General features: G+C 46.9%; 2 protein-coding genes across 11 annotated transcripts in view; one reads left to right on the top strand and one right to left on the bottom strand.

Annotated features, from left to right (window-relative positions):
* Window positions 1–2923, top strand: part of CBARP (CACN subunit beta associated regulatory protein) — a 28408-nt gene extending 25485 nt beyond the window's left edge. For all 3 annotated transcript variants that reach the window (XM_081958774.1, XM_081958772.1, XM_081958773.1), the window contains one exon: window positions 870–2923. In XM_081958774.1, the coding sequence (XP_081814900.1) occupies window positions 870–1983 (1114 nt within the window). In that variant the 3' untranslated portion in view covers window positions 1984–2923. The remainder of the gene's footprint in view (window positions 1–869) is intronic.
* The window catches only part of STK11 (serine/threonine kinase 11), a 608695-nt gene that overhangs the window by 481028 nt on the left and 112836 nt on the right, over window positions 1–14831 (bottom strand). For 7 of the 8 annotated variants that reach the window (XM_081959551.1, XM_081959548.1, XM_081959549.1 and 4 more), the window contains one exon: window positions 10172–11119. The gene's annotated coding sequence lies outside the window, so the exon portion shown is untranslated. Of the gene's footprint in view, window positions 1–10171; window positions 11120–14831 lie in introns of those variants that run through there. The other variant, XR_014175894.1, reaches the window with a different exon arrangement.

Below are 14831 nucleotides of genomic sequence, written 5' to 3'. Positions count from 1 at the left end.
CTTGAGACCCCACCAACACGAGTGCCATCGAGCTGGCCACGCCCACTCTGGCCACAGCCCCACACCTACCTAGGGCCAAACACAACCCTGAGGCGGCCCTCAAAGAAATCGAGTTTGACACCCCTGAGTTAGACTCATATACCGCTTCACAGTGCTTTTTAAATCCCTCTCTAAGCAGTTTATCTGGGTCCTCCTTTTACCCACCTCGGAAGGATGGAAGGCTGAGTCAACCTTGAGCCTGGTGAGATTCGATCTGCCAAAGTGCAGGCAGCCGGCAGTCAGCAGAAGTAGCTTCCCTGAGGCCTGCTAGGCCAAAAATGGGGTCGGGATGGGGTGGGGGTGCTGCAAAAGAAAGAAAGAAAAGAAAGAAAGAGGGAGGGAAAAAGGAGAGGGAGGAAGGACCACAAACCTGGCATTAGACACAGCTTCAGAGGATACCTTGAAAGAGCACAGCAAGCCAGGGCTGGAATGGACCTGGAGGTCATCTAGTCCAACCCTGATCCAGCAGGACATTGTTAAAGTGAGTTTCTGTCTTTTGACCCCCAGTCTACCATTGAAGAGACTGTTCCCAAAACAATTTATTCAAATGCAGTTGGACAAAAAAGGGACGAGTGGAGGGGAGGAACTAGATGGGGGAAAGTTAACCGGGAAACTCTGGCAGGCGAACATCAGTTCTGGCTTTGCTATATTGTATTTCACTTGGTTTTAGTAAAGTACTGTATACCTTTCAACATGGAGTCGAGGGTTTTTCTTGCCTAAAGAACCAAGTTGGGGCAGGTCTGACACTGATTATTATTCCGTTGTCTGTGCGCAAAGAAAGAAATACTGTGTCATTGTTAAAGGCAAAGTGTATTTTTTTTCTGCTACAGGTTAGCGTCTTCCGAACCACCCAGCCCCACCCCTCCCGAGCCATTGGAACAGCAGCCCACACCCCTTTATCACGACATCTGGAGCCTACGGGCATCGCTAGAAAAGTGTGTTTCATCAGAGAAGGGCAACGATCAGGACTCAGCGCCTAGTGATGGTGGGGACAGCGTTTCCTCGAGCGGTGGGCTACCAAGTTTTTCCTCCTCCTTGGCCGATGAGGCTGAAGCCGGAGAGGACAGGTCCTTGGCGAAACCTAAGCAGGATAGCGTTGAGTTGGAAGCCGGGACCCGTAAACTCTTGCAGATGGATAGCGGCTATGCCTCCATTGAAGCCCCCAGTGGCCGAGTAGGAGAAGACCAGACGGCCTCGGAGAAACGTTTCTGCTTCACCAGCGCTGGACGCAAGGCCACCATCTTTGAGAGCTTTGAGAGACAGGCGCCAGAAGCGGAGGAGGAAGAGGAGGAGGAAGAGGAGGAAGCAGCTGGCGCTGTCGGAGGTCTCCTCCCTTCCAGTCCATTGCTCTGGGCACCGTATGGACAGATGTTCCCCGCACGAGAATCCTTCCCTCGCCGGGACTACAGCATCGATGAAAAAACAGACGCGCTCTTCAACGCCTTTGTCCGCCACGACCCCCAATTCGATGAATCCCCTCTGCGGGCCAAACACCGTTCCCGGACCCATTTGAGGAAGCAATGGCAGCGTACCAAGCAGTACAGTGATCCAGGCGTCCGCTACCCCACAGCTCTGGAGAGGCACCGGACCCCCCTGCGTCGGGGCGACAGCGTCAACTACCCCCTGGAAGGCCGCTACCAGAGCACTCTGCCACGTATTGTCAGCTCTGGGGACGAGGAGGTGGCCTCACCCGCGACAGAAACGGGGGAGAAGATCCAGATGATTGAGGAAGAACCGTCGGAGGAGGCCAAAACGGGACCTGACCCGTACACTCGGGACTGCCTCGAAGGCGGTCAGTGTCCAGGGCTGGGCACAGAACTCCTGGACAAGATCGCGGGGGGGCTGGAGGACATGTTTTTCACACCCTTGAAAAAACCACGAGAGAGTCTAGAGTGTGTGGTGATGGTGGCCGCCCGGGCTTCCCCTGAGCACAGCCCCGAATAGTGGCAAGGGGAAGCACCGGGATGACCCTTTCTCTGTCTCGCCCCGGGGCTGGGAGGGAGGTACCATATAGGGCCTGCCAGCCAGCCGGGATGCAGGGTGCTCCAGGGGCCCGGGAGCGCGGAGCAGATCGAGGAATGCCCTCCTGCTCTGTCAGCCTTCCGCTGTGTACCAGGAAGCCCCACCTGGAGGTCCCCTTGAGGGTTGAGAAGGTCCAGGGCTGAAGACTTGGCCAGTGGAGATCCCTGTCTCTCTGGCCAGAAGACGGAGTCCACTGAGGACCTGGGGAAGCTGGGGCTGGATCCATCCATGCTTTTCCAGTAGGGGCCTGGAAGGTGGGGGGGGGGGAGCACATCCCAAGAGGGGAGACCTTCCCTTTTTCCCGGAGGGTGTCTAAAGAGAGCAGGGTGTCCGCTGGAGAGCCGAAGGGCCTTCTCTTCCTTCTGGTTAGATCCAGAGGTGGGCACAGGGGAGAGCTCAACCGAATCTCTCCCCCCATTTCGAAGCAGGTTTGCCAAAGTCGGCGTTATCTCTTGCACAGCCAGGAAGTTTTTAAGTTTTCAGGGGCTCGTTCTCAAGAATAATAATAAATAAATAATAAATAATAATAAGAGAAAACAGCCCCCAAATTTACCGGAGGCCTGACATACCTCACACTCTACGAGCTGGTTGTAGCAGATAATTTCAGCTCCTTCCACCTTTCCCCGTGCACACCTCTCTCTCTCTCTCTCTCTCTCTCTGGTTTTTTACAAGCAATAACCTGTCCTCCTCCCCCCCCCACTGCTGGCAAGAGGGTCCTTGTGGAGGGAGGGGCCGGCTTCGCCTTGCAGGCGGGGCAGGCTCCCCTATCTCAGCCCACGGACAGATGGATGTTTCTCCACCTTTTTTGCATGGTGTGATGTGTGGAAGAGTTTACATTTTCTCGAGTGGAGGAATCGGCCACTTCCTGGACAGGATGGGGGTGGCGGGGGGGATGTGAGCAGGGGGGGGGCTGGTAGGGGGCCTCACTGAAACAAAGCACGCTGCTTGAAGGGCGAATAGCACAATTCTCTCGTTTCTCTCTTTTTCTCTCTCTCCATTCCCTCCCACTCACCTTTCTAGCATTTTTTGAAGGCTCGTTTTTTCACACTTTTCCAGCTGTTGCTTGAGGGGGGGTTTCTCCCCTCCACCTATGGTTCCATTTCCACCCCCCATAGCCCCCCCCCTTTTCCATGGCTCATTCTGCATCTTCCAATCATCCTGTTTTGTCCACCTCGCAGGGCTATCGCTTGCTTTGGGGGGGGGGGGGGTTCTTGCTGCTTTGATACAAAAAAGGACCGGGGGTCGCATTTGGGGGCGATGGGAGGAAGCCGAGAGATCGAACCCAGTTTCTGGTTCTTCTGGACTGGTTTGAAAAAAAAAAAAAGCCGCAGAAGGCTCTGTTTTAGCAACCGGTCGACCCCTTTCTTGGGCTAGTGGTGAATATTATCGTTGCTTTTTGGTGGTGATGGGATTATTCCTAGCATTTTCCCCAGTTCTTTCTAACCTTATTCCTTATTCTACAAGTTCCCCTTCTCCATCTATATGCAAAAGAGGTGTTGCTTTCGATTATTGTTATTATTTATTTCCGTGTGCTTGTGGGTTTTTTTCCCCCCAGGGCAGGTATTCCTTTCGTGGCAATCCTTTTAAGCGAGGGCTGGGGAAACCTTTCCTGTGTTATTTATTTATTTATTGGCCTGGCTTTTTAATTTAATCTTGGCGGAGTAGTGATGGGTGGGAGAAAAGAAAGGGGTGGGGATGGGGGGGTGTTTCATCTCACCCCCCCATTTTCCTTTCGACCCCACCCTCCTTCCAAACAACCTTTTCCCTGTGGCAATCCGTAAAAAAAAAAAAAAGAATATCCACTTTAAATCTTCTTTTTTTATATATATAATTTTTCTGCCATCTTGAATGCCACTCCTATTTCTCTGTCTTTAAGCTTCAGATCTTCGCGAAGGTATTTTTTTTTTCTTTTTTAAAAATCGCATGTCAGGTTAAAAAAAAAAGGGAACGATGCGTTCCGCTTCTCCAGTTTGGAATCGCGCGGGTCCAAAGCTGTTTTTGGTGTGTGTGTGTGTGTGTGTGTGTGTGTGTGCAATTGATTTTGTAAATGAGTGCCACAATTGAGGGAAAGTGAGGGGCTTGAGCATGTAGCATGTAGGTGTGTTGGCACGCCAACGTACAATTTCTTTATGTTTCGAATCTGCCTCGGCTGTTACCCCCCCCCCTTTTGCTAGGGGCTCGGCTGTGGTAAGCACAAAGCCCCCACCCCCAACTCAACTGCCCCGTGGTGGCACACGCGAGACCCGCAAACCACAAACCTCTTTCGAAAATGGACTTGATTAAAAAACATGTGCCAAGAAGTGGTCTCGGAGCACCTCATTTGCCTGGGAGGGCCTGCAGGGCTGGCCCCTTGACCGAGATCTTACGGAGAGTTTAGCCAAGGGAAGACGGTGCCCACAATCCCATTTCCTGGGGCTGTGCAGGGCTCGTTCTGCCCATCAAAACAGGCCTCTGGTTCCATTTTGCGTCTTTTTCGGTGCTTCGAAGATGCCACAGGCTGAAAGAGCAGGAGGTCATCTCCTTTGGAAGCATCCATTTGATTCTAGGCAGCTATTTTGTTTTAGGTCCAAAAATGGCACTTTGGGGGCACTCATGTAGCCCCTGTTTTCTACCCCCAACAAAGAACTGATTCTCTTTGGGGGGGCTCTGAAAGCCCATTTTGGAAATTAATCCAAGGCCGCGCTCATATTCCTTTCCTTCCTGTATTTCCGCCAAGCTATTGGGTGTACCTATCGGCATGGAAGCATTTATAGGTACCGTATTTTTCAGAGTATAAGACACACCCTTTTCCCTCAAAAAAGAAGCTGAAAATCAGGGTGTGTCTTATACACTGAATATAGCATTATTGCCTCCAGAAACCCCTCCCCCTTTGCAAAAATGGCCATGCATAGCCTTTAGGAGGCTTTCAGAGTGCTCCTGGGGGCTGGGGAGGGCAGAAATGTGAAAAATGGGCCGTTTTTTGCTTGTTTTTGCTCCCTGCCGCCCCCAGGCACACGCTATAAGCCTCCTAAAGGCTACGCATGACCTTTTTTTGTCAAAATACGGGCCATTTTTGGGAGGTCTGCAGAGTGCAAAAACCTTTTTTAAAAAATTGCCTCTTCAAAATCTTGGTGCGTCTTATACTCCAAAAAATACGGTAGTCCTTGACGTATGACCATACAGGTAATCCTTGATTTACAACCATTCGTTTAGTGAACATTCAATTACAACATCACCGAAAAAAAGCGACTTATGACTATTTTACACACTTTTGAACCGTTGCAGCATCCCTTGGGCACGTTGATCAAAATTTGGACTCTTGTATTTTATGCGATCCCCTTTTACAACCTTCTGACAAGCAAATCAACGGGGAAGCCACACATTACAACTGTGTTACTAACAGTTGCAGTGGTCTGCTTAACAGTGGCGGCAAGAAATGTCGTAAAATGGGGCCAAACTCACTCAACAACTGCTTTGTTTAGCAACGACAATTTGAGGCTCGAAAGGATGGCTTGTAATGGAACCTGCCCATTATAGTGGTATGTCACGACAGTTTTAAATCGGATTAGTCATTTGACTGATCCAGTTATAGACCTCGTTTTGCGGTGGTTTTTAAGCAAAGGTGTCAGTCGGAAGATAAATACAGTGTTTCTTAAGCGAAGCCATTGTTCGCCGTCAGGTGGCTTTGCTCAAAACTGAAAGTAACTTCCAGTGGGTGGAGGTCCAACCTTTGGAAAAGGGTTGTAACTCCTTTTTTCCAGGCCAGTCATACTATTGAATGGTCACTAAGTGGCTGGCCATAAATTGAGGATTACCTGTACTTCGAAACCATAGAAAGGGGGGACTTTTCCTAGAACTCTTCGGTGTGATCAGAAAATTTAAGATGGCAGCCAGAGAAGTGGAGTTGAAATTCTGCCTGCTTTTGTATGGGCGAATTTTTAGGAACACCCGGCTATGGACAGATCACCGTGGGTGGAAAAATGCATGTTTCCAACAACATGGAAGACCTGAAAATTTACCATCCGGTGCCCTCTTTCCAAGGGGGCTGGGAATTCTGGGTCTGGCAGTCCCAGACTAGGGAGGAAGTGCCTGATAGGATTAGGAATGCAATTGCTTTTTTTTTCTTTTTAAAAATGGATTCATCTTGCCTCTATAGAAGCAGCTCCCATTCATTGGGGTTTGCTGTCACCTAGAGCCACCATTCTGGGCCCCACCTGTGCAGGTTGGATTTGAAGTCATGTTCCCACTTATTTGCAACCCTTCCAAATAATGGCACTTTGATGTGGTAGGTGGCTCAATGGCCAAGACATTGAGCTTGTCAATCAGAAAGGTGGGCAGATTGGCGGTTCAAATCCCTAGTACAGGTCTCCTGCGTGAGCAGGGGGGTTGGAGTAGATGACCTCCAAGGTCCCTTCTAACTCTGTTACTATTTACTAATGTTTACTAATGTTTTCCAACCTCTGCCACTTGACAGTGGGTGGACTTGAAGTCCCAGAATCCTGGGAGTTGAAGTCCACCCATCTTCAAGCCACTAGGGTTGAGGAATATGATTTTCGAAGATAGATCACCTAAAGCTCTCCCCCTCCCCTGAAGATCATTACATGTAGACCTTCCATCTCTGGAGTTTTGTAGTTCCTGAGCAAACCAAGCAGACCATTTTGCAAAACTTGCAAGCAGGACCTGGGCCTCCCCCCCCCCCCAAATAGCTGGACATCCTAGTTTGTTGGGCTCTAACAGGGAGGCAGGTGAATATATATCTAGAATAGAGCTGGAAGGGACCTTGGAGGTCTTCTAGTACAGCCCACTGCCCAAGCAGGAGAACCAAGTCAAGCTTCCCTAGGAAGGAAACATGGCTGGCCAGGGAAATAAGAATGAAAAAACACCTGTGGGGTCTGGAGGAAGCAGGATTGGGCCTGATTTCTGAACAAGCTCAACTCCATCCTGCATGGGTAAAAATTCAGATTAAAGCACCTTGGACGATGGCTGCCCAGCCCACTAACACAGCCATAGTCATCTTGTCTGTGGGATATGGGTTTCCCTGTCCAATTCAGGTCTTTTCCCATGTAAGACTGAGAGTATCTTGGCGACGTTTCGACGAGGTCCCACTTGCCATCTTCAGGCTGGTGCCTTCGGCCTCAAGACCTGTGGGACTTCAACTCCCAGCATTCCTCAGCCAGCCTGCTGCTGCAGCAATGAATGCAGGCTGGCTGAGGAATGCTGGGAGTTGAAGTCCGCACCTCTTCAAGCGGGCGTGGTTGGCCTACCTACCAGATATCCTTCAAAGATTTGAAGAGGGCTATTTCCTGTTTTTGTTTAAGCATTTGCTCATCTAGGCTACACATTTCCTCCACTGAATAAGAGTTTTGTGAGGATTGGGAGGCCTGTTAAAACCATAGCAAGCCATTAAAAGGGGAAGGGCCTGCAAAGTGTGGTTAAAAAACCTCAAGATGGTCGCTATGACAGTGCCATCAAAGCTCCACATTTGCCTGTGTTGCGCATATAAAAAAATAACTTTAATCGGACCAGAACGGCCATCTTGATTTTTTTGACCCCACCCAGGACTTTCCTAAATAACTTCCCGTTATTGTTTGTCATTTGGAATTTATAGACTTCTGCTAATGTAGCCCAAGTCTATCATTCCTTTCCTGGCATCCATATCATCCATTTTTTCATACTCCATGGTCAACTAGTACTCCAAAATCTCTCCCCCCCCCCAAGCACATATTCCATGACTTAGCTGGGGTATTGCCCCAGTTCTCTCTGTTCACTGGATTTTTGCTTCCAAAGTGATAAAACTCTGCATTTGTGTTAACATTCAATTGTTACTTTCAGCCCATTTCAATAAAACCCTCTAAATCCTTTTGAATTTTATTGCAGTCTTCTACTCTCTTATGCGGGATCCCACTCGATTTGGCGTCCTTGGTCAATTGGAACTTGCCATTTCAAGTCGTGATGACTTTGCTCATCTTTTCAGCCAACTTTCTGGGTTTTAAAAGGTGCCGGAATGAGAAGATGGTGATGATTCAAACTTCTGTTAAGCTTCATGGTGACTCAAATGTCTCTGAACATTTCATGCAGCTCTAATATATATACTAGCTGATAATCCGGCGTTGCCAGGGCATTAATTTATAGGGAGAAAATGTCCAGACCAAACGTAATTTCTAATGTTGGATTTTCCCCTTTACCAGAGGGAGCCCCCTTGTGGAGTACTGTGAAGCCGTTACCATGGCAACTTCACTGCTCTACAGTAGAAGTCATTTTACAGCAGTACAGTAGAAGCCATTTTAAGGCACAACAGGCTATATCTTAACAGAACACTGCCCCCTAAGGGATGTCTTACCCCCACAGTATTTGTTTCCAGAGAGTAAGTCATCTGTGACCAAGTTTGCTCGAGGTGTTCCAGTCATGCAGACCACACACACAGAGCACCATTTATATATATATAGAAGATATATATTGACCAAGCTAACCTGGGTGTTCAAAAGACAGAAGCTGGGTTTATATATATATATATACCATGCTTAACTAAGGTTTGTTCAAGAGTTGGAATTGAGCTTGGGGTAAACTGTATGAAACAAGAAAGAATGGATGGAAGCAGGTCAGAGGGAGAGTCAATGAACTAAGGAGAAACTTCCTGACAGAACAATTAGTCAGTGGTTTGCCTTCAGAAGTGGGTGCTCCATCGCTGGGAGGTCTAAGAAAAAAATTGGACTATTTGTCCAGGATGGTCTCCATATTGAGCAAGGGGTGAACTAGAAGACCACTGAGGTCCCTTTTACCCTTAAGATTCTATGAGCCTATGGATGGAAGCTGCACGAGTTTACACCAAATGCGATTGGAGAGTTTGTGGTTCAGTGTTGTACTGACAGCACCACACAATTTTCCTTAAGATATGGACTTGCACAACATAAATCTTGCTACTAAAGGTAAGGTAAAGGTAAAGGTTCTCCTGGCTCTAGGAGGCGGTGCTCATCTCCGTTTCAAAGCTGAAGAGCCAGTGCTGTCCAAAGACGTCTCCGTGGTCATGTGGCCGGCATGACTAAATGCTGAAGGCACACAGAGCGCGGTTACCTTTCCACCAAAGTGGTTCCTATTTTTCTACTTGCATTTTTTACGTGCTAGGTTGGCAGAAGCTGGGACAAGTAACAGGAGCTCCCTCAGTTACGCGGTGCTAGGGATTTGAACCGCTGAACTGCCGACCTTCTGATCGACAAGCTCAGCGTCTTAGCTAGAGCCACCGTGTCCCTATCTTGCTACTTACTGTATAGTAAGTCCCTAGCACAAGGATGCATGGATTCCTAAGAGGAAAACCAGGATTTCGAAAATAGCAAACCTTCACTCAACTAATGTGATGGTCTGCGGCCAGACATCAATGGGTACCTTAGGACATTACTGAGTTGAGGGTCACCATCCTTATGATTTGGGAAGACCAATTCTGTATATATACTGAGTTCCAGTACTCCTTAAGAATTTGCTCCAAACATTCTGCCCAAATAACTGGAGATTGCAAAATTATGGAGAAGAGAAGCCCCCCCTCCCCCAGATTGCATCTGGAAAATGCTATAGGGTGTTTTAGGAGATGCGTCTTCAGATCGCCCTGTAGATCTTGGTCCTTTGCAATGCTCAAGGACAGTAGAAGACCTATGAGATGGAATTAGTAGGGAAGCAGTTACTTCTGACTTCCTTCCATTTAATAACTACTCAAAGTTATCAGCAGGCTGCTAAGAAACAGTATTTTCTACAGCAATGTTTCTCAACTGTGGCAAGTTGTGGACTTCAACTCCCAGAATTCCCCAGCCAGCATGTTTTAAGATGTGTGGAATTAAAATTCCCAGAACTCCCTGGCCAGAGGCTTTCAGATGTGTGGACTTCAACTCCCAGAATTCCCCAGCCAGTATGGCTGACTAGGGAATTCTGGGAGTTGAAGTCCATGCACCTTAAAATGGCTACAGTTGGGAAACATTGCTCTAACTGGTTTTGCGAAAGGTTGAGTTAGATGAATTTGGGGATTTCTTCCAACTCTAGAATTATTAATTCACAATTCCAGGTAAAATGCTCCTTTCTCACACCCGCACTTTCTTCCTTAGAGACAGAAAAGGCTCCCCACAAAGCCAACACCGTAGAATCCATATCTCCATTGAATCTTTATTTTCTTTTTTTTAAAAAAAGGAAAAAAAAACCCAGAAAAGCACACTTTTCCCTTTGCTCCAGCCCTTATAAACAGCATGCAGATTTTTTTTTGTATGTGTGTATGTATGTGTGTATGTGCGTTTTGTTTTATTCAGAACGGAATGGGGAGACTGTTCCCCCATGTTTTCATTTTAAAATACTCATTTGGGTTCTTGTCCCTTCATCCCCGCCCTTTCAAATGCATCATAACGGATAAATAAGTCTTTAAGAGATATTGCAAAGGAAAAATAAAGAAAGGGACGGGGGACCAAAAAGCGAAAAATATCTCATATGTATATATATATATATATATATATACATCTATATATCTATATATATACACACAGTCTCACACACACACACACACATTATATATATATATATATATTTATATATATAATATAACAGTAGTCTACTACATAAAGTGCGTGTTGATGGCTTGCAAATTTTCCAAACACACCTGGGAAGGTAGAAAAAGAGCTTGCATGAAGGACATCATCATTCTTTAAAGACCATTCACTGCCTCTTCCCCCCCCTCCTCCAATCCCTGCTCCCCAATGCAATCCCCAGAAAGAATCCGGGAATATCTGGGCCACACACAGCATCGCAGTCAAAGGGGAGGCTGGATCCCATCCAAAAAACCAGAGTTAAGCCTCTTTCGGGGGAGAGGAAGTCGCGTTGACGGAGGTCACAGGTGGGTGCAAGTCACCGTCCAATTTTTTTCCCCCTTGGGTTTGAGACATTAAAAAGACCAGACGAAAGGAAAAAAGAAGAAGAAAAAAGAACAAGAAATCTCCCCCTTCTTCTTCTTGGTTTGATTGCAAGCTTGTTCTACAAGTGATCTGCTACAGGTGGATGGGTAGAATGGAGGAGACCCGGCTTTAGGGCAGCAGACAATCTGCAACTCGGGCTGCGAAGAAGAAAGAAAGAAAGAAAAAACAAATTCAAGTTTAGAAGAATGTTTATTTTTATATCTATGGAGATTCCCAGTCATCCAGGACACAGTTCTCCCAAAGGTGCTTTTTTTTTTCAAAAGGCAGCTGGACTTCCTTTGTTTTTTCTTGAAGATGTTTCACTTCTCATCCGAGAAGCTTCTTCAGCTCTGACTGGAGAGTGGGGAACGGAAGGGTTTATATTCCTTGCTGGTCATTTGCATCCTTTTAGAGAGTTGCTGAGGCCATTCTGGAGGTTTATTTGTGTCCTCTCCAAGGATGCAAATGGCCAGCTGTCTGCAAAAAAATATAAATCCTTCCATTTCCCACCATTCGGTCAGAGCTGAAGAAGCCTCTTGGATGAGAAGCAAAATGTCTTCAAAGAAAAACCAGTTGCCTCTTGAAAAAAACCACCTTTGGGACAATTTGTCTTTGTATTTCCTGCTTCCAAACCTTTAAAGCAAAAAGGAAAGGAACAAAAAAACAGTATCCACAGTACTCTTGCTTAGCACAAAGCAACGGGTTACAGGGAGTCCTTGATTTATGACAAGTGGGGTCAGAATTTCTGATGCTAAGTGAGATAGTTGGTTTTTTTGCCAGAACATTTTAATCTTTTTTTATTCTCTTACATACCATTTTAAGTATACATTCACATAATTATTTTTCTTCTTTACATTTGTCATTCTTATACATTTGTTATTCCATTTTATACGTTATAGGTATGCAGTTTGTTTACCATCCCTTGGTCCTGTTGTAACGCCACCTCATTTTCTCTTTCTTTTTTCCCTCCCTCCCTTCTCTACTTTCCTTCCTCCTCTCCTTCCCCTTCCTTCTTCCCTTCCCTTCCTCCTACTCCTACTCTTCCTCTTTCTCTACCTATCCTCTCTCCTTCTCTTCCTCTCCCTACCATCCTCCTCTCCTTACCTTTCTTCTTTCCCCCATCTTCCTTTCATTCTCTCCTCTCTCTTTCTTTTCTACTATTATAGGTGTCTCTTTCGGGTCTCCGTTTATGTTTCCTTGGGATGGTATTTCGGCAAACCCAAATATAATTGGTATCTTTTCTTGTTCCCTTACCTTCGCTAAGATATCCTATTTATATCCCCCCCACCTCTTTGTATCTCTCTATTATATATATACTTATGTGTTGTGGCCCAGCAGGATCCGGTTGAGCTGCTGATGGACTCGGATAGCGAGGAACCATATGAGTCTGCCCTGGACGATGTGGAGGACCCTGTGCAGGGTTCAGACTCAGAGCAGGGATCAGAGAGGCTGGTTGGCCCCCAGGAGGCGCCTGAGGCATGGAGCAGTGGGGAGGATCAAAGGCAGTTTGTCCTTGATGCTAGATTGAGAAGGGCTGAGAAACGGAAGCAGCAACTCCAGTAGGCAGACTCACAGAAGATGATTAAGATTATAGGTGAGGCGTTGGGAGGGAACATTTGCAGGAAACAACCATTCGAATTAGTAGTTAAGAAAATCTATCTGTGTATTCTAGCAGTGTCTGTTCGTTTGGACTATCTGCGTGGCTTCATTTGACTTATCTGGGTTGCTGCAGAGCTACTCTATTGAACGTGAGTTGTCTGGGCCCTCAGCCAAAGGATTCACTATCTCAGTAATTAAACAGTAGCAAACAGCCAAGCCTGTGTTCTGGTTTATTCACAGGCGTGGGGTGGGGTGGGGTTGGTCAGAACACTTATGTGTTTAATCTTTTCTTTTCTGTTTTCCCCTTCTTCCCTCCTTTTCCATAACAGTGCATTGCCTGGGTTCTGTATCTTCTTCCTACTTTCTTTCCTAGTTTGCTTTCTCTAGCCAATCATAAAATCTTCCCCATGTCTTGAAGTATTCCGATTCCACTTTATCCTTTATTTTCAGTGACAACCTGTTCATCTCTGCACAATCTCATCTTTTTTCCTATCTCTTCATCAGTTGGTAGTTTATTTAATTTCCAATTTGGGGCAAATATGATTCTTGCTGCTGTAGTTACATGTAGAACCAAATAGGTATCCTCTTTTCTTAAATTTCTCTGGGATAATACCTAGTAAAAATATCTCTGGTCTAAATTCTATTTCTTGTTGTAACATTTTCTTTAACCATACTCTTATCTTAGTCCAGTAATTTCCTTGCCTCTGCACATGTCCAAGTGAGGTGGTTGTTAAGTGAGTCACACCCGGGTTTATGACCTTTTTTGTCACACTTGTTACACAAATTGTTGCAGTTGCTGGGTGAATCTGCTGTTGTTAAGCAAGTCCCCCATTGACTTTGCTTGTTAGAGGCCAGTAGGGAAGATTACAAACAGTGATCAAGGGATCACAATGGTGGTAAATATATGCTGGTGGTCAAGTGCCCAGATTCTGATCCCATGACTGTGGGGATGCTGCCATGGTTGTAGATGTAAGGACTGGTCATGTTATGAGAACGATTGCAGGAACTGGGCATGGCTAGTCTAGTGAAGAGAAGGACTAGGGGAGACATGATGGCAGTCTTCCAATATCTCAGGGGTTGCCACAAAAAAGAGGGAGTCAAGCTATTCTCCAAGGCACCTGAGGGTAGAACAAGCAGAAGCAGTGTATGGAAACTAGGGAGAGAGGGAGAGAGGGGAAGGGAAAGAGGGGAAGGGAGAGGGGAATGGAAGGATAGAGAGTAAGAGAGTGGGAGAGAGTGGGAGGGAGAAGAAGAGAGATAAAGAGAGAAAGTGAAGGACAGGGCGGGAGAGAGATAGGGAAAGGGGGAGAGAGGGAGGAAGAGGGGGAGGGAGGGAGAGGGAGAGAGAGGGAGGAGAGAAAGGGAGGGACAGGTAATGAGGGAGAGAGGGGGGGAGAGAGAGAGTTGGTGAGGGGGAGAGAGAGGAAGTGGGAAAGGGAGAGAGAGGAAGGAAGAGGGAGAGAGGAGGAGAGAGGGAAGGACAGTGAGGGAGAGAGAGGAAGGGGGAAAGAGAGAAGAGAGGTAGAGAGAAATAGAGGGATAAAGCAAAAGATGGAGAGGAAGGGAAAGAGAGAGAGAGAGAGAAAGGAAGAGAGAGAGGGAAGGACAGTGAGGGAGAGAAGAAGAGGGAGGGTGAGAGAGAGAGAAGGGGGAGTGTTTGTGTACAAGAGGGAGGGGGAGTGTGCAAATATGTGCAGGGCCAGAATCCTGGGGGTGGAAAGACGCAGGAGGAGATGGATAATTGGGAAAGGATGGGGAGGAGGAGAGATGAGTGTAGGGGAGTCAGACGGCTTTGAAAAAAGCATCCAGGGAGGAAATAGCAACAGGAGGGTGGGAATAAAAATCAAACGAACCAACATAAGCAGCCGCCAACATCCAGGACAGGCCCCCAGACGGAGCTCTGATCTTATTTGTAAAGGGGGCTCCCCCTCTTCCCCCCCCTGCGCACAGCAAGGGCAGGGATGGCGGCCGCATAAGACAGGAAACAGACCACCCACCCACCCGGGTCCTCCCAAACCTGTCTGTCTCATTGCTTTGGAATTCTTTTTATCTTTGAAAAAGAAAGAAGTGAACCGGGGGGGGGGGGGGAGGGGGGATGTGTGTGTGCATGTTTCAAAAGCCCTGAAAGAAAGATTAAACTTGTACAATACACCTGACATAACAATAATAGAAAAGAAAAAAGTTTGGTTCATTGACATTGCAATACCTGGAGATGCACGAATTGAAAATAAACAGCAAGAAAAAATCACAAAGTACCGGGACTTGCAAATT

This window comes from Natrix helvetica, assembly GCF_964273705.1.
Source record: "Natrix helvetica genome assembly, chromosome: 1".
Taxonomy (NCBI): domain Eukaryota; kingdom Metazoa; phylum Chordata; class Lepidosauria; order Squamata; family Natricidae; genus Natrix; species Natrix helvetica.
This window is presented reverse-complemented; position numbering and strand designations above follow the sequence as displayed.